Below are 20,418 nucleotides of genomic sequence, written 5' to 3'. Positions count from 1 at the left end.
TGAGTTGGAGGCTCAGAATGTGAAGTGCCTTCTGTCTGTTAATGAAGAGCAGTGGGTATGGCATAGACGGTTAGGGCATGCCAGTATGAGAAAGATTTCTCAGCTGAGCAAGCTAAACCTTGTCAGGGGCTTACCCAATCTGAAGTTCGCTTCAGACGCTCTTTGTGAAGCATGTCAGAAAGGCAAATTCACAAAAGTCCCTTTCAAGGCAAAGAATGTTGTCTCAACCTCAAGGCCGTTGGAACTTCTGCATATCGACCTTTTTGGACCAGTAAAAACTGAGTCTATAGGTGGCAAGAGATATGGGATGGTTATCGTTGATGACTATAGCCGCTGGACATGGGTAAAGTTTCTAACCCGCAAGGATGAGTCTCATGCTGTGTTCTCTACCTTCATTGCTCAAGTGCAAAACGAGAAGGCTTGTAGGATTGTGCGTGTCAGAAGTGACCATGGTGGAGAGTTTGAGAATGATAAGTTTGAGAGTCTGTTTGATTCCTATGGAATTGCACATGATTTCTCTTGTCCCAGAACTCCTCAACAAAATGGTGTTGTTGAGAGGAAGAACAGAACTCTTCAGGAGATGGCTAGAACCATGCTCCAAGAAACTGGCATGGCTAAGCACTTTTGGGCAGAGGCAGTAAATACAGCATGTTACATTCAGAACAGAATCTCTGTGAGACCAATTCTGAATAAGACTCCTTATGAATTGTGGAAGAACATAAAACCTAACATTTCTTATTTTCATCCTTTTGGCTGTGTTTGTTATGTTCTCAATACTAAGGATAGATTGCATAAATTTGATGCTAAGTCTTCTAAGTGTCTATTACTTGGTTATTCTGATAGATCTAAAGGTTTTAGATTTTATAATACTGACGCTAAGACTATTGAAGAATCTATTCATGTTAGATTTTATGATAAGCATGACTCTGACCAGTCAAAGCTAGTTGAAAAGTTTGCAGATTTAAGCATTAATGTTTCTGACAAAGGCAAAGCTCCAGAGGAAGCTGAGCCAGAGGAAGATGAACCAGAGGAAGAAGCTGGTCCCTCTAACTCACAAACTCTGAAGAAGAGCAGAATCACTGCAGCTCACCCTAAGGAATTGATTCTGGGCAACAAAGACGAACCAGTCAGAACAAGATCTGCCTTCAGACCCTCTGAAGAGACCTTGTTGAGTCTGAAAGGATTGGTGTCCTTAATTGAACCCAAGTCCATAGATGAAGCTCTTCAGGACAAGGATTGGATTCTGGCCATGGAAGAAGAATTGAATCAATTCTCCAAGAACGATGTTTGGAGCTTAGTAAAGAAGCCTGAGAGTGTCCATGTTATTGGAACAAAATGGGTATTCAGAAACAAGCTGAATGAGAAAGGAGATGTAGTTAGAAACAAGGCAAGGCTAGTTGCTCAAGGCTACAGCCAGCAGGAAGGAATAGACTACACTGAAACATTTGCTCCGGTAGCAAGACTGGAGGCAATCAGACTGTTGATCTCCTTCTCAGTAAATCACAACATAGTTCTACATCAGATGGACGTAAAGAGTGCCTTCCTAAATGGTTATATCTCAGAGGAAGTCTATGTTCATCAACCCCCAGGTTTTGAAGATGAAAAGAAACCAGACCATGTGTTCAAATTGAAGAAATCACTCTACGGTCTGAAGCAAGCTCCCAGAGCATGGTATGAGAGACTTAGCTCATTCCTTCTGGAGAATGAGTTTGTAAGGGGTAAAGTAGATACAACTCTTTTTTGCAAGACTTATAAAGATGATATCTTAATTGTGCAAATCTATGTTGATGATATTATATTTGGTTCTGCTAATCAATCTCTATGCAAAGAATTTTCTGAGATGATGCAGGCTGAATTTGAGATGAGTATGATGGGAGAATTAAAGTACTTTCTGGGAATACAAGTTGATCAAACACCAGAAGGAACATATATCCATCAGAGCAAGTACACTAAAGAACTTCTGAAGAAGTTCAATATGCTGGAATCTACAGTGGCCAAGACTCCAATGCATCCTACATGCATTCTGGAGAAAGAAGATAAAAGTGGTAAAGTATGTCAGAAGCTCTATCGTGGCATGATAGGTTCACTTCTATACTTAACTGCATCTAGGCCAAACATACTATTTAGTGTTCATTTATGTGCTCGATTCCAATCAGATCCAAGGGAAATCCCCCTTAACTGCTGTTAAGAGGATCCTAAGGTATCTGAAAGGCACCACTAACCTTTGCTTGATGTATAAGAAAACATCAGAGTATAAGCTTTCAGGTTATTGTGATGCTGATTATGCTGGAGATAGAACAGAGAGAAAAAGTACTTCCGGAAATTGTCAATTTCTGGGAAGCAATCTAGTCTCATGGGCAAGCAAGAGGCAATCAACCATTGCACTATCAACTGCAGAGGCAGAATATATCTCAGCAGCAATATGCAGCACTCAGATGCTCTGGATGAAACATCAGCTGGAGGATTATCAGATCCTTGAGAGCAATATCCCAATCTATTGTGATAACACTGCTGCAATCTCATTGAGTAAGAATCCTATCTTGCATTCAAGGGCAAAGCACATTGAGGTAAAGTATCACTTTATTAGAGATTATGTACAGAAGGGCGTACTTCTTCTGAAGTTTGTTGATACTGACCATCAATGGGCAGATATCTTTACAAAGCCCTTAGCAGAGGATAGATTTAATTTTATTCTGAAAAATCTAAACATGGACTTTTGTCCAGAGTGAAGATGGATCAGAACCTCTGACTATGATACTTCTTGATCAGAAGATGTCTAGTCCAGAAGGTAACTCAATCAGAGTGTGTGTTCCCACTGGTACTGACTCTGACGCTGAGACAACAACATGTGTGTCAGAATTTCTGATGCATAGTTCCTTGTGCCCGTGTGACAGTCTGTTATGATTGCGTGTAGATATGCTTATCTCCTGTGTGTGATTTGTGTATTTTACTGTTACTATCTATCTTTAATTTTCAGCCGTTGATCTTAAAGTGCTTTTTGAATCAACAACGGTTATTTGATAAAACCCACTATACACACACGTTCTCTTTCACTTCCGGTTTTCACTCTCGCTCTCTCTGCTTTTCAAAACCGCCTTTTTCTCGATTTCTCTCTCGATCTCTCTTCATCTTTCAACCTTCATCTTCTACCTCAAACCTTCAACCTCCTCAAAATGGTAAGACAAACCAGAAGATCTACTGCAGATGCACCTCAGTTCTCTCACATGGTAGTTGGTCTAGCAACGGGTCAAAGGGGCTCTGAAAACCCGGCACAAGAACAAGTTCAAGCTCAAGAGCAGATTGTTCCAATTGCAGAACGGGGCTGTGCCGTTCACTGCGTATTTTCTCCTGAGGAACTTCAAGTCCTGGCAGAATGGAGATTCGACCTCGACAATCTGGCTGCAAATGGGTATGATCTTCGTCCTGAAGTCCAAGCTCAAGGTTGGGGAAACTACTTCAACCGACTTCGAGGTCCGGTGTATGAGAAACTGGTAAAGGAATTCTGGAAGCACGCCGACTGCGATGATACTCAGGTGGTCTCTTACATTCTTGGCAGAAAGATCATCATCACGGAGAAGTCCTTCGTGAACTTGCTGGGTGCAGATACTGCTTATGGGTATCGTTTCCAACTGACGGAATCGAAGCTGAAACCCAGCACCAAAGACAAAGTCAACCAGACCCTGTACACCACCTTCAAACCGGGCAAGACGAGTTATAAGGTGATGGATCTTCATCCCAAACTCAGGATCTGGCACAAGATCCTGCTCAACTGCATAAACCAGAGACCGAAGGGCAGTTCTCCAGACTACATCAACTTCAACCAGAAGGTGATGTTGTTCTTCATCCAAGATCAGGAGAAGATCTGCCTTCCCTTCTTCCTGTTCTCCTACTTGAAGGAATGCATCCGGAAGTCTCGCACCACCGCCTCCATCAAGTCTGCAATCAAATATATCCCTTTTGGGAGGCTGCTCTCAGACTTTCTCATTGAAAGCAACCTGGTGCAAGATCTGATCAATGCTGGTTGCACAGAGGATTTGAGCACAATTGTCAGTGATGTCTTCACTGCAAACTCTCTGAAGAAGATGGGTTTGGTCCAGAAGAAGATTGCTCCTGCTCATGAAGACACATCTTCTGAGATCAGAAGCAGAAGGATGCCTCTGAATGACTACCCTCTGTGGACTCAAGCAGACCATCCTGACGCCATCAGATGCTATGTTGAAGACCTCAGGGCTCAAGGATTCGAAATAGACCTTGATGATTTCGTCAGCAGACTACCGCCAGCTCCAGAGTTTCCTTCTCCTCCCAAGAAGAAAGCTCAGAGGAAGATGGTTCTGGAAGAATCCTCAGAGGAATCTGATGTCCCTCTGGTCAAGAAGACGAAGAGAAAGCCTGATGATGGTGATGATAGTGATAGTGAGGATGGTCCTCCAAAGAAGAAGCAGAAGAAGGTCAGAATCGTGGTGAAGCCTACTCGGGTGGAACCAGCTGCTGAAGTGGTCAGAAGGACTGAACCTCCTGCCAGAGTGACTCGATCATCAGCACATTCAAGTAAGCCTGCACTTGCTTCTGATGATGATTTGAATTTATTTGATGCACTCCCTATTTCTGCTATGCTCAAACACTCCTCCAATCCCCTCACTCCTATTCCTGAATCCCAGCCAGCCGCACAAACCACCACTCCACCACATTCCCCAAGATCTTCCTTCTTTCAACCTTCTCCTACTGAAGCACCTCTCTGGAATTTGCTTCAGAATCAACCCTCTAGGTCAGAAGAACCAACCTCTCTCCTCACCATTCCGTACGACCCATTATCTTCTGAACCCATCATCCATGACCAACCCGAGCCAAATCAAACAGAACCACAACCCAGAACGTCTGATCACTCTGTTCCCAGAGCATCAGAACGTCCTGCTGCCAAAACCACGGATACAGACTCTTCAACAGCCTTTACACCTGTATCCTTCCCAACCAATGTTGCTGATTCTTCTCCCTCCAATAACTCTGAATCCATTAGAAAATTCATGGAGGTTAGAAAAGAAAAGGTGTCTACCTTGGAAGAATATTACCTAACTTGTCCAAGCCCTAGGAGATATCCTGGCCCTAGACCTGAACGTCTAGTAGACCCAGATGAACCTATCTTGGCTAATCCTTTACAAGAGGCAGACCCCTTGGTTCAACAAGCTCACCCTGTCCCTGACCAACAAGAGCCTATTCAACCATAACCTGAACCCGAACATTCAGTGTCTAACCAATCCTCGGTTAGATCACCTCAACCTCTGGTTGAAACTTCAGACCCTCACCTTGGAACCTCTGAACCCAATGCTCCCATGATTAACATTGGTTCTCCACAAGGTGCCTCTGAAGCTCATAGCAGCAATCACCCAGCCTCTCCTGAAACCAACCTCTCCATAATTCCCTATACTCACCTTCAACCCACATCTCTCTCTGAGTGCATCAATATTTTCTATCATGAAGCCTCCTTGAGGCTCCGCAATGTGCACGGTCAGACTGACCTCAGTGAGAATGCTGAAAGTGTGGCTGATGAGTGGAACAATCTGAGCACTTGGCTAGTGGCTCAAGTTCCAATTATGATGCAGCTCCTGCATGCAGAGGGAAGTCAGAGCATTGAGGCTGCCAAGCAAAGGTTTGCTAGAAGGGTGGCTCTTCATGAACTAGAACAGAGAAATAAGCTTCTTGAAGCTATTGAAGAAGCCAAGAGAAAGAAAGAACAAGCAGAAGAAGCTGCACTTCTTGCAGCAGCTCAAGCTGAACAAGCCAGACTTGAGGCAGAGCGACTTGAAGCTGAGGCTGAAGCTCTTAGATGCCAAGCACTTGCACCAGTTGTGTTTACTCCTGCTGCTTCTGCTTCCATTCCAGATCCTCAAGCTACTCAGAATGTTCCTTCCAGTTCTACTCAGACAAGCTCATCCAGACTCGACATCATGGAACAGCGTCTTGACACTCATGAATCCATGCTGATTGAGATGAAGCACATGATGATGGAACTTCTGCGACGCACTGACAAACCTTAGTTTTAGGATCTCTTCTTTTTTTTTCCTTCTTTTTCGTTAACTTTGTTTTCCTTTTGTTAAACTCTGTTTCCTTTTTTTTTAATTTGTTCGTTTGTGATTATATATGCATATCTATATACTTGTGTCACATATGTTTGCTAAACTCGTTTTATTCATAATCTTTTTTTGTTTACATCATACATTACTTCTCTAAAAAGTCTAGAATGGAGGATCTCTCCTCATTCTTCTGCACTCCTGGCGCTGCTCTGACCTATCTTTCTCCAGACGCTCCAGTCCATGCTGGATGTTGTTAAGGCTGACCTTTAGCTCATCCCTCTCCAGACTCTCTTCTGAAGTCTTGAGCTTCTCTTCCAAGATCTCTTTTTCTTCCAGCAGCTTGAGTTCAAGCCGGCTGAGTTCTTGCACCTCCTCCACGAAGGCAAGAAATTCCTTCAGGTCTCTCTCCAACTCTGGACGCAGGTCCTCTTCCAGCAGTGTCCGTGTTAGCTCCGAGATGGTCGTTGTACCCTCTGGATGCCTGATGTTCAGGAACAAGTCCTCTTCAAAGGCCTTCTTCCTCAGCTCTTCTAGTGCTACGTTGTATGATGCCATTCCTTTTTACTGAAAATTGTTCGAGGTGTGAAGCTTACCTTTCTCTCCAACGCTTTATATAGGCTTCACTTTCTCTCTGACAGTTAATGCTCTTACAGTTTCTCGAGGTTAAGTTCTTGGTAACTGACCCTTCTCTTTACTCACTTGACCGGTGGTAAACGTTCTTCTCTTGCATTAACTCCTCTATTTATTTCGCCTAACTCTGATTCTTGCATCGTTTACATTTTCCTTAAACTTAGACCTTCTCTAAGGGGGAGTACCTTGTACTTCAAGCTAAGTTTTTCACACCCCAAGCTTTTTGCTTATGACAAAAAGGGGGAGTAAACCCAGTTTTTGATGTGTAAGATATGTTAGTGTGATTTATTTTTTCTTTTGGAGATTTTAAGAGTTCCACCTTCATGACCATAGATGTGTCACTGGGCAAATACAAGGAATACATTTCACTTCTTCTGAAGTGATTCTAAGTTGACTCTGATACCCAAGACTCTGATACCTCGTCCGTGACTCTGATTACTTATGCGCTCTGATTATTCGTTTTTCATCTATGTCATAAGTTTTTCACTCTGAACTCTTATATCATTTAGCTCAGAATCTAGACTTTACTAACGTTTTCATCAAGTATTAGATTCAGGGGGAGCTAAGTTCAGAATCAAGCAGTGACTTGAATTCAGAATGAGCAAGATAAACTATTCACATCAGGATAAGTCTTATTCTATATCTCTAAACTCTGAGTGAATTCAGTTTAATGTTTAAGAATTGTTCATCAAAAATCTTAGTTTTGTCATCATCAAAAAGGGGGAGATTGTAAGATCAAGTTTTGATCTAGTAGTACAACTCTATGTTTTGATGATTACAAGTTAACCTTTTGATATGAACAATTGTGGTACTCTAACGTGTTTTTCTGAGTGTGCTATTTGTAGGTTCTGACCTCAACTCAATCTCACACAAATCAGAAGCACTGTGTATAAAGAGTAACCCAAGCAACGCTTTCGCATTCACCATGTTCAGTATGAACAGTGGAAAAGCTTCAGAAGTTCTGAAGTTATACAAACTCTGATGAGGACTCAGTCACTAGAAGCTCTGAAGATCCAGAAGTTCTGATAACCAAGAAACACTGAAGGTTCAGATGTTCTGATGGTGTAGAAGACTCTGAAGATCCAGAAGCTGAATAGTGGAAACTCTGAAGTCCAGAAGCAAGAAACTCTGAAGGCCATGTTCTTCCCTCTGAGTTCAGAATCAGAAGATACAATGGTCAGAGGATCTGTGCTTTCCCTCTGACTCTGATCAACCGGCTTCACAAGTTCCAATACGAAGCATTTCTCTGATCAGAAGCCTCCTAGGTTAAAAGGTCAAGTCACTATCCGAGTACAAAAGCAAGTGTACCTTCCTGACGACCTACCTAACGTTCTCAGCCACAGCAGAAGCTGGATTTTCCAGAACTGCCCTCCAACGGTAGCATTTTCCATGCATTGCTCAACCCTAATCCTTGGAGTTTATATAGAGGCTGAAGATTGAAAGAAGCTGCTAGAAGCAAGATATATGCACAAGATATATTCAAAATATTCTAAGCTTTCTTTCATCTGAAATTCATTGAGTTTACTATTAGCTTTTTAGAAGCAAATCTCTTGTAAACATTTCTTTGATAAACAGTTTGTTTAGTTCCTTTAGGAGATCAAGGTTGATCGGATCCTAGAGAAGACTAAGAGAGTGAATCTTAGTGTGAGCTAAGTCAGTGTAATTGTTAGTCACTTGTAGGTTTCAAGTGCAGTTGTAACTCTTACCTGATTAGTGGATTGCCTTCATTCTAAGAAGGAAGAAATCACCTTAACGGGTGGACTGGAGTAGCTTGAGTGATTTATCAAGTGAACCAGGATAAAATCCTTGTGTGCTTCTCTATCTCTTATCTTTAGCACTTAAGTTCTCGAAAGATTTGTCAAAATCTTTAAGGTGGAAGTTTTGTACTGAAAACGTTATTCAAACCCCCCCTTTCTACCGTTTTTCATACCTTCAATACTCCCTTTAGAATGACCTATGGGGTAGATGCTATGTTGCCGGTGGAGATTGACAATTTCACTTGGCGGACTCAACCGGATTTTGAGGGCGAGAATCAAGCCAATATGGCGATGGAGTTGGATCTCTTGTCTGAAACGCGTGACGAGGCGCACATTCGAGAGACGGCGATGAAGCAGCGCGTGGCCGCCAAGTACAATAGCAGGGTTCGCGTCCGGGATATGCAAGTTGGCGATCTGGTCCTCAAGTGGCGATCAGGAACCCCAAGAAACAAGCTGACTCCGAACTGGGAAGGTCCCTACCGCATTGTAAAAGTTTTTGGTACAGGGGCCTATCACTTGGAAGAGCTTGATGGAAGGCGACTACCCAGGTCATTCAACGGTTTGAGCCTGCGCTATTATTACAGTTGATCGTGGACGAGAAAGGTGGAAAGGTGGAAAGCTCCAAGGAAGAACTTCTGATGAACAAGATGAATTCTCCAAAGTTAGATGTCTTCAATTTCTCTAAAAATATCTCCAAACTCTCCAATGTATCGCCATGACAAAAGCGTGCTCTTTTTCTCTGAAAGGAGTTTTTTAACGAGGCGCTCCATCAATAAAATGAAAATTCATGAAATTCATGTCCAAAGATTCCAGGGATTCCCTGACGATCGGAATTGCCGATCGATGTAAAGAATTACGGCGATCACTAGGTGGGACAAGCTTGATCCCCAAAGGGGCTTGCTGGAACCCTGAAGGTGGCGGCGATTCCACAAATGGCCTTTGACGCCTGGGAATCTCCCCCCGGAAAGTCTGATGTGATCGCCGGTCCCGTAAACGATGTGCTGGGTAAGTCTCGCCGGAATACGACGAGCGCTGTTAACTAGGCAAAAGTCTTGGGACCCCCAAATGGCCATTGGGACCCAAGCATTGTAAGCCCCGAGCGGGCAAAGCCCCGGGCGAAGCCCACAAGAATGGAGGCCATTTATCCCTTTGTGGAAAATGTTTAAAGTCTTGACGGAGAAATGTCAAGCAATAAGCCCTAGTTAAAATTAATGCACGAAATCGTTAGGCGTAATTCAATTACATGACGCGTGAAAAATAGCGCGAGATATAAGGTCGGCGAATGAATAAGGTGGAAGGCGAGTGCTTGGTCACTCAGGATGTTGAGTATTTTATTACTCCGGTGCGTCGGGACGTTTAACTATGAAATTCATTCTTAATTTTTTTAACAATAAGAATGCGGCGATTTGCGAAGGGGCGACAAAAAGATTTACGGCGAAAGCAATCATTCAACAAAATTTACAAAGTATTTAAAAGCGATATAAAAGCAATGGCGAAAAGGTTACTTACACATGGAAATAATAGAAAAGTGCATTACAGAGGGCGGTAACGGCCAGGTAAAAATTAAAGTTACACTATTCATTATTCCTTTCTTCTTCTCTTGTTTCTTCTTCCTCCTCTTCAGTTGCGGTCCAGAGGTGTTGATCAATCAAAGGAGGATCATCAGGACCAACTAGTCCTTCAGCGGTGATTTCTTTCATTATTCCCATGGCGCTAAAATCAAGATTCGGGAACAAGTGTTGAGCCTGGTCCTTGGCGAGGTAGAAGCCGCGCTCGCGATTGTCATAGGCAATATCGGCGGCTTGTTCCCTCGCCTCAGTGGCCTTGGCTTTCTCCACCGACAGCTCGCCCTCTAGCTCTTTGATCCTCGCAAGATGGGAAGTAATCTCAGCATCTCTCGCGGCGAGGGTTGCCCCATGAGCCCCGTTCGCCTTCTTGATCTCTTCAGAAGTAGCTCGCATCACCGCCTCCAGATCTGCCTTCACCGAAGCCAAAGACTCAGCAGACTTTTTCTCCTGCTCCGCCAGCGCCTTCTTTGCTAACTCCGGTTCAGCGCCCAATGTTTCAAGCTCTGACTCCTTGGCAGCCAGCGCCTCGCCTTTGGCAGCCAGGTCCTTCTCTACTTGATCTTTTTGTTTTTTGCAAGCTTGGAGGCTTGCATCAAGGTCGTCCGCCTCCTCCTTCATCAGCTTCAGATGGCCTTCCAGCTCGCCGATCATGTTTCCCGCTGCGCCAATCAACTTGTCGGCATGAACTTTTTCCTTTCCCGCCTGCGCCACCAATTTGTCGAAGCGCTTTTCCCAAGCAGCAGCGGCTTCTTGGTGCTGAGCACTCTCAGCCTTCAACCGTTCAGCTTCAGCAGCTGCGGAGTTGAAGTTGTCAAACGCGTGGGCGAAGATGCACCCAGCACGTAGAAGACAAGCAAGGGTTTCCTCCTTGGTCTCGTTAATGCCTCGGCTCAACACTTCTTTTTCTATGACGTCACGGTTGAGGCCGGTGAGCAAGAACTCTGAGGGCTCAATAGCATTGGGTAGCATATTGAAGTGGCTAGAAGAACCACCTCTGTTGCCAGGAGCTTGCTCAATCTGGGCTGCCTCGAAAGTAGTGGCGGCATCGGGAGAGGATCTTTCTTCTTGACGAGGCGGGGGAGACATGGAACGCCCATCGTTCGTGGGAGGCGGGCTAGGAGGTGTGACTTGGCGCGGGGGAGACTTTGGGTTTTCTATTTCTTTTTCTCTTTCTTTCTCCCCGGCGGAAGCGTTGGTGAACGCGCCGGCGGTTGCGGCGTTTATGCCAGCAGTTGATGACTGGTCAGCAGTTGTGGTAGTGGCGCCTATAGTGGTGGACTTAGAGGCGGCAGCGGTGGTTGTACCAGCGGCAGCAGAATCGGGGGCTGTGACAGTGACAGGCTCAGTGGCCGCGGCGGCGGAAGCTTCGGCGGCAGGGAGTTGGCTCGTCCCGTCAGTCGGAGACTTGGAGCTTGCAATGGCAGCAGTGGCGGCAGCATTCTTGCCTTTGGTCACAGCGATAGCGGTGGGTTGAGCGCCGGGGTTGGAGGAGCCGGCAACTGCAGGCCCTGAGGCGACGGAGGAGACTTTGACTAATCTCCTCCTCTTGGGGGCCTGAGTGCCCTAGGCTTGGTTCTCAACACCGCCCCGTTTTTTCCCGTCGCCCTCAGTGTTGAACTTCGGGGAAAAACGGGCAATTTTCCTCTCACGGGCTTTCAGGAGCTCGGCATTGGTGAAGTTCATATCTTCTGCAACAATAAATAAAAAAAAATGGTTAGTAGCAACATAAGGGGTAAGAAAGGAAATGATGATGAAATAACGAAAGAGAAATGACGATGATAAAAATAAACTATAAATGACCTAAGTATTTGGGTGTCCTTGAGAGGCGAGCGCCCTCAAGGACTGCTGCGCAGTCAAGAATAGTAAGCGGGGCGAAGAGATTCAAAAAGGCCTTGTCGTTGACAGACAACGATTCTTCTGAAGGGTCGGTGATCCCATTAGGCTTCTCCGTCCAGTAGAGGGGAAAAAGGGCAGTCCCGTCCCTAAGGGTAAAGGCCTCAGGATAGGCGGGGTGAACCGCTACGCGGAAGTATCTCCGGGCGAAGGAGGACTTTGCGTTACTCTTGTGAGGGTTCAGGCATTTACGGTCGGCTCGGGACTTTAAAGAGATCCATCCTCTATTTTTGATGGACTTGGAGTCAACATCATAAAGGTAGATGAAGCTGGTGGGAGATGGGGCGGTGCCAACAGCGGCGCACAAGATCTCGAAGCACCGGATGAAGGCCCAGGCGTTGGGATGGAGTTGACAAGGAGCCGCATTGATATCACGGAGAACGGTTTGAACGAAGGGCGAAAAAGGAAGCCTGACTCCAAGCTCGCCAAACATATACTCATATACAAAGAAAAAATGGGATCTCTTCACATCGCCGTCGACCCTATGAAGGGGCAGGGCCAAATCTTGAGTTTGTCGTTTATTTCATCATCGTCAGACAAGCCGCCAAGGTTACTCACGAATTCCACGATAAGTTTCCTATCCTGGAAAACGGAGGGTTGGTCTATAGCTTCGTGGGAGGGTGCTATCTGGACTGGAAGGGGCAGGGTTGCAAAGGTTCTCGATCGGTACTGGGGAATTTCCGGGACCTCTAGGCGGAGGCCGCCAGCTGCGGTAGAGTCAGGGTCATTCTTAGAAGAAGAAGAGGTGTGATTAGGGGAGTTAGGGTTTGAAGCCATCTTTGACAACTAAGTGAGGAAAAGGAAAAGATAAGTAGAGATAAGATGCAGAGATAAGGGAACAAGGACTCACCGGGTAAGGACGTGAAGAGTGGGTAGCGGAAAGGGTGAAAGACGACGGCACCAGAGCGGAAGTTGGAAGAGGGAGCTTGGTAAGCGATAAGAGAAGTAAAGAGAGGTTTCGGAAAGGGATGATTGTAGGGAAAAAGGGTTTTTATAGGCAAGGGAGGGGAGTTAGAAGGGTGATGCGTGGTGGACGCGTGTGGAAGGTTGGAAGTCATTATGGCTCTTGGGAAGTGGGACGCGTGTGATGGGGAGTTACTGCGCATGATTGGACAGTTATGAGGAGTGAGGTGACGGTTGCGGAGAAAGGGGAAACTGACGTAACTGGCGTATCACATGGAGCAGTTAGAGATTTGAAAGGTTTTTGAAATAAGGGAAAGCGCGAAAGGCCTCGCCACCGTTAAATCCAAACACCTCGCCACCATGAAGACTAAACGTCATCGCCTAACAAGCGATGTCGCCAATGAAAGTTTAGCCGCCTGCCAAGGGCATCGCCAGCCAACACTTGGATGATCAGTGCATGATTAACGCCTGCCACCTAGCCCGCCGACGAAAGACGCTCGCCTACTCCAACTAATCGTCAGTACAAAGCGATCGTTCCCGCCGCCTGTGGACCTGTGGACTTGCCGGTTTGGGTTGCTCGCCAAGACCAGTGGACTGGGCGACTAAAGATGATTGTTTCCTTTTGCTTACGCCATGTCGGCGACGTAGTTTTCTTCTTTTTTCCTCAAGCCATGTTGGCAACTTAGATTCCAGCACGCTGTAGGATGCATGTAAGAGCATTTAAAAGACACACTTAGCTCTCATACTTCGAGCTCGGTGTCTTGTGGACTTGTGGACTGGGCGAGCCCCTAAAGGGGCGACGCCCAGGGTTCAGCCCGCCCAAGAGCGAGAGTCTGGCCTTAAGTTGGGCCTCAACTTCGGAGGCTCAATTGGCCCAATAGGTAGTGCCCAAGCTCTATAAATAGGAGGTAGTTACCAATTGTAAGGGACTTTTGGAGCTCACTTGATCAAGTAACACATGAAATTCAACACACTCTCTCTCTCATTCTCTTTCTCTCTCTAGCACATTCTTCCACTCTCTAGGTACTATCCCTCTCTCTAATGTTCGTTCCGAGAACATTACTATCCAAAATCTAAATATAACTTCGAATAATTATCCAAAAAAAAAAAATTGGTATATCGGAAAGATTAATTGCACCCATCATGAATCGATTTCTGGACCTCCTCCTACCTAATTATATGTGTCTAGCTCCTACCACTTGAGTTATCCTACCAGGACAATTAATTATCAAATTAAGCATAACTGATTAATAGCTGAACTTTTATAAAATATTTACTATAAAGAGTGATTTATTGAGAAAGGTTTACTCTAGTCTCATAACAATTTAGATACATCAGAAACAAACAAAAAAACTTCGACTATTAATTTTATAGGATATACTATTCTTTAAAATAGAAAATAAAGTAACAATACTTTTACAATTAAAACAAAACTAGACTACGAAGACCATATATAATTAAATTTCTCAGTCTTAAATTAAAGAAAATTTAGTACCCCATTAGATTTGTTTGTAGTTTTTACTATTTAATTTTATGCGTTTGGTCGTGTATATATATACATAAAACAAATGTCACACACATTTAATCGAACTTTTTTTTTTCCCTCTTTCAAGAAAAAAAAACTTTTTTTTCCCGAAATATTCATTTAATTTTAATTCCTTAGTTTGCTGCGTGTACATGGTGCTTCATGTTTTACGTACGAGGAAGACCCAGTCAAATGTGACCTACGAATTGTAACATTGTACCGAGTCTACTGGTGACTTAAATAGAGAGGACTTCCTGTTTCAAATTTAAAGTCATGTTGACTCATGATGCACCATGTACACTCATGAGTCATGACAGTGGCAGAAATTTAGAGTCATTTCAGATCAATTTCTTTTGGTCTTTAGAAAAGTCGAAATTGGTTGTTTTGTTGACATGTTGGTTAACAGGATAATTATATCTTCACACCTCACTTTAATTTTGAGGTGTGGAGAGGTCGAAGAAGAGAGAGATATGAAGAAATGAGAAAGAAAGTACAGATGTGATATGTGATTTGATTGATAAAAAGAGATAAATAAATAGAATGGAGGGGGAAAAGAACTGGAGAGATATGTATATATCATAACATAACTCTGGTTAATATTATGAATCTCCTAGTCTAGGTCTTTAGGTGGGCTTTATCCGTATCTAACATTCTAACTTATTAAAGTTAATTATTTAATTAGAATTTCAAAAAAAAAGTTATTTAATTGGAACTTGTACTAAAACCTCTTTGAAGACCAAGTTGCCATAGTTATATATAGAATTTCTTCAAAAATATATATACATAATACATTACAGATAACGATGATTTCAGTATAAAACTAGCAGAATTACTCGTGCCCTGCACGGGTGACTAATTTTATTATTTACAATTTAAATTTCGTGTAATATTATGTTTTGTATCATTGTAGTCAATATATTTTAACAATTATTTCAATTATATGTTTTTAATAGTGATAATTGTGTTTTTTTTTACATTGATAATTGTGTATTAGTCTACAATAATTTTTTACTTATTTAAATATGAAAAAAATTAAATATTTTAAATTATAAGACTTAAATTCACCCAAATTTGTGTATATACATTAAATTAGTATTTTAAATTTTTTAATACATGTTTAATTATTAATATTTGATTGCCTATTTTTCATATCAATGTTTCTATTTATAATAAAATAACAACAATAATAATATATATTTTGATTCAAAATATTAATTTTGAAGAGAAATCAATATCAATATATAACAACAAAATGAAACCCCACTTCTAATAAAAATCAAATCAAATCATAGGAAAAAATCACCAGATTAAATAAACTAAAATAATAGATAATTTACGAAAAAAATTGAAAGCAAAAGGACATATATAAAAAGTGTTGAGAAATATCCCCTCTCAACATGGGTACAATAACCTAGCAACATAAAGCTGAAATGATAAAAACATGTCATTATAGCGAAAACCTCGAAAGAACCCTAGAGGCACACAAACGTGCTAAAAAAGCCCACATAAAACCCTAGCGCCTACCCCCACTGAAAAAGTCCCAATTGAAATCAAGAAAACAATGACTAACGAAAATTATTTCGATACAAAGGTTTCTCTTATTTTTGAATAAAGTCTCACGTAACTATTAAAAGTTTGAACTTGTTCCCCTTTTTTGTCTTTGACTCTTCGATCATGCCTTTGGGAACCACCGCCTACCAGAGACGATGGAGGAAAAATTCATTTTATCAATCCAAGCAGATAAATTGAAGGATTTCCATTTTCCCCCTTCATGATTTAATTTAAAAAATGGGTGAAACAATATATAATGGTGAATCGAAAATGGAAGAATGAGTAAATAATAGGATCATGAAATAGGGGTGTTCATAACCGAACTAAACCAATTAAAACAACTCAAAGCGACCCAAAAAACCAAAACTCGAAAAAACCGATAACCAAAAAAATCGATATTTTGTTAATGGGTCAGTTTGATTTTCAGTTCCCATGTTCAAAATAGAACCAATCCAAACCAAACCGAAAGTATTTATTTATTTAAATTTTGACATACATAATTACCCATTTAACCATACTTATAATGTTTTATTCCATGTATACCCAAACATTTACAGTAATGTGTTTAACCTTTTCCAAGTTAGAAGACATATGTCTTCTTTTCATTAAGCGAAAGTGAAACCCTCATTGTTCTGTTTTTTTGCCTCTTACTCAAAACAATAACATTGGTTGATAATCAACTTAGATAGAGTTAATTCGATATTGACCATGAAATGTAGTAGTGTTACAAATTATAGTTGTCACTTAACAATCATCATATCAGTGCATACTTAATTCATTTTTTACAATATTGATGTTAGTGTTAAGCATGATATCTTGTCTCTGTAACTTTTACAGAGCTTCTTGTTTTATGATTTTATTTTCTATTTCGTTATTTATTTCAAGATTTTTAGTTTCTTTGAAAAACTGAAATCCAATCCAATCCAAACTGATAAAAATTGGATCGGATTGATTCGGATTTTAAAAAAAAAATGAATGGATGATTAAATTATTACACCGAAACAATCGGATCGGGTGAACTTTTACTTTAAAACCGAACCGCGAACACAACCCTATCATGAAACATGAAATAAATCATTTTACCCAACAAATAAAAAGGAGTGAATTTTAAGGTTAATGTAACCAATAATAAATTTATAATATTGCGACCACACAGTGGTGGTGAAGAATTATAAAATAAAAAATGAAAATAAAACTTTGAAAACAATAAATCAAAATAAGATAAACACAATTCTACAAAAAACGGGTGAAAGAGAATGTCATAGATTAAAGAAATAATGTGAGAAATGTCCCAAAAGAGCAAATGAATTCTAACCAAAGCGCAGGTATAGTAAAATTAATTATTTTTGCATCAAGATAAAAAGCATTACTTTGCACATGATTGATAAATTATTTTTCTCTATAGTTGTTTCAAACGGAAGAAAAATTGAAGGTGAAAGTTCTTTAACATGAAATCTAATAACGAATTGAGAAAAATAAAAACGAAAGGGAGGAAAGAGAGGAATATGGAAAATATGGAAGAATGTTCAAAATACTTACCATGGAGTAGACGAACGAAGAAAAAAAAACAGGATGAGTTTTTTTCATAAGAAATCCCAAAGATGCGAGGAAGAAGTATATATGTAGAATAGAAAATGAAGGAAAATGAAAGTCCTTGCCTTGTTGTGGAGGAGGTATGCACAAAATGATGCTAAAATTGTGACTAATGCTATAAATTTAACATGCAATTTTATTTCATAAATTAATAATTTTGATTTATTAATGCTTAATTTTTTTCCTAAAATGAAATATTCACTATTGGTCAGTGAAAAATTAATCAGAAATTAAACATATCAACAAAATTATTTGTATTAAATTTTCAAGGATTCATTAATTAAATTATATAAATTTAATTTCGAAAATGTGGAATATTTCATTTTGAAAATTCAATTCTTTAATTTAATGAAAAAGAAAATTCAATTACTTAATTAATCTTGTCTCATCTAATTACATTTTTTCGTTATTTATTACAAATTATTTCAATGTTCCAATAAATTATCAATTCTTGAGCATCAATGTTTTTAAAATTTGAATTTCAAAAAGATAATTAATTATACTCATTAATTTTAGGAATTAATAAGAGCCATTAATTTCAATTATAAGAAATAAAAATTGTAGTATCTAAAATATGAAGTATTTATTCAATGGAATTGTTTTGAAAAAAACAAAAAAAAAATAGTGATGCTGAATATTTAAAAAATTCAATATTTATTTTCTTTTCAAAAATTCATTTGCTCATCACACTCATTTTACATCTAATCTAGTGTTAATTAGATTTTAAAAAATTACTATAGTAAAATAAATTCGAATTTAAAAAAAATTAATTTATCTTTTAAAATCATTTTAACCATAATATTAAAGAAAAACAAATAAATGAATTTTAGGAAATAAAAATTAAAAGATCCAATATTTATTTTTATTTGAAATAAATACGTATATTTATTATTATTATGTAGTATATTATTAATTAAAATAAAAAGGATTCCAATTATTTGTATGAATCGTATTTTCAAATTTGTAATATTTTTTTGGTAGTATTTGATAAATCTTAAAAAATAATTTAAGGGAAAATAAAATTGAATTTATATCCTTAGTTTGATAGTTTTTATATGTATTGAGTTGCAGTACCCTTGTACTTCATTTCAATATATCATGTTGCTTATAAAAATATGACCGAAATAGAGTTAATTATGCTGTAAAAAATTTAACATCTTGATTTTAGTTTGAATACAACATCTCAAATTTTTTTAATAATTTTTTTTTGAAAATGGTTATTAATTTTTATATTCTAAATTTTTGTTTTGTTTTTTTTTAAACATGTCTCCAAAAATATATTCAATAATTCATATTTTTATAGGTTAATTTGAGTTGCATGATAATTAGTTAGTGTATAATTGTATTAATCCTTAGATGTTAAATATGTTTTTTGACGTTAGATGTTAAATATTTGATAACAACATTGTTATAAAATAATTTCAGAAATTATTTATTTATTGTGTATGTGGTCATAATTGTTATTAAATTTCGCAATTAATGAGATAAAAAAATAATGAAAATGAGTTTTTTGTTTTGGAGGGAAAATGAATTACTAAGAAGGAGACATGTGACATAGGTCTTCTAGAAGAAAACCTTCCTTTCATATATATATATATATATATATAGATGATGTTTTTTCTTTATAAATTAAATGGAATGAATGGTGAGTATAAGAAGTGTTTCAACTCATTATAAATATACTCTAATAAAAGAGAAAATGTACTTAATGTAGTACCTTAAGCCAAGAAAAACATGGAAGAGAAAAAAGTGAAAAATATGGAAGAGATCACATAGAACAAATGATGTGAAAAGATGCGACTCACACCATTGACAAATGTCTATTTTAACCTTATTTCATATTATATTACTTCTAAACTAGATCAATTTCTAACTAGCTATTTTTATTTTTAAAAAAATCATTCTATGAAAAGTAATTGTTTCACATTTTCTGATACAATTGTTCTTTTAAGTGCTAGCTATATATCTTGAAGTAAAATAGGATACCTAAAAATAGATACATTGAAATATTAGTTATAAAATGAAAATGAAAATTTATATTATTTGTTAAAATAGAGACCAAAACTATGAAAATTAGATGGTAGAGATAAATGTAAAAAAAAACAAGATGGTAGAGATAAAAATGAAAAACCCATGCAAAATGAGATACAAAATATTTATTAAAGTTAAAATTTTAAAATTTAGTTGGTCAATTCCGTTAACGAGAAAGACCAAGACCTTGTGCTGAAGGAGAAATACACAGTTCAGAATTATGTTAGTTTTTTTTATAAATCAATGAATTGCATTCAAATTTAACACAAGGGGTGCTGAGCCCAAACAGAAGAAAAAAGAAAGAAATGACAAAATGCTAAAGAAACAATACAAATCAAGCCAAACAAAGCTAATGCTAAACCCACTAAAACTCCCCCCTCCACATGAAAAAGTGTTCACCGAGTGCACATAGAAACAAAACCCACCCTACAAATAAATATTTATCTAAATGCCATCCTGCAACTCAAGTCAAAATTCCACAAGTGGAATAACACGCCACCAGACCCAAAACTTTCACGCCGCCCACCACCATAAAGAAGAAAGGCATGCCAGCAAATTATTTTTCCACTCAAACATTAGGGATATATGCGGGACGGGTTGGAACGAGTTATAGTTGACTCTTACCCAACCCTAAATGTTGATCGGACCACTTTGTGAACCCTAACCCGTCCTCCTACCCGAAATGACCCAATAATGCTCGGGTCTAATTAAGACCGGGTCTATATAGGATAAGACCGGATTGATCCGAAGGACACTAAATATTTTAACATTAATTGAAAAATTTCAAGAATAACATATGTGAGTCCTGTAATTTTTAAACTACTATTGTGATTGTTTGTGAACACTACCAAAGTAAACTCAAACTTTACCTTTGCTATTTTTCCATAACCATGAATAGC

The 20,418-nt window shown here is 39.4% G+C and overlaps 1 protein-coding gene across 1 annotated transcript; it reads right to left on the bottom strand.

Annotated features, from left to right (window-relative positions):
* Positions 1–9,811: 9,811 nt before the first annotated feature.
* On the bottom strand, positions 9,812–11,706 carry LOC130724758 (uncharacterized). Its single transcript, XM_057576042.1, has 3 exons — positions 11,673–11,706; positions 10,499–11,531; positions 9,812–9,815 (listed from the first exon to the last, which is right to left on the bottom strand). The coding sequence occupies exons 1-3, from the start codon at positions 11,704–11,706 to the stop codon at positions 9,812–9,814; spliced, it is 1,071 nt and encodes a 356-aa protein (XP_057432025.1).
* Between the last annotated feature and the right edge of the window lie 8,712 nt (positions 11,707–20,418).

The sequence above is a fragment of the Lotus japonicus genome, chromosome 6, assembly GCF_012489685.1.
Source record: "Lotus japonicus ecotype B-129 chromosome 6, LjGifu_v1.2".
Taxonomy (NCBI): Eukaryota; Viridiplantae; Streptophyta; class Magnoliopsida; order Fabales; family Fabaceae; genus Lotus; species Lotus japonicus.
The sequence above is the reverse complement of the archived record's forward strand: the minus strand, read 5'-3'. Positions and strand labels throughout refer to the sequence as shown.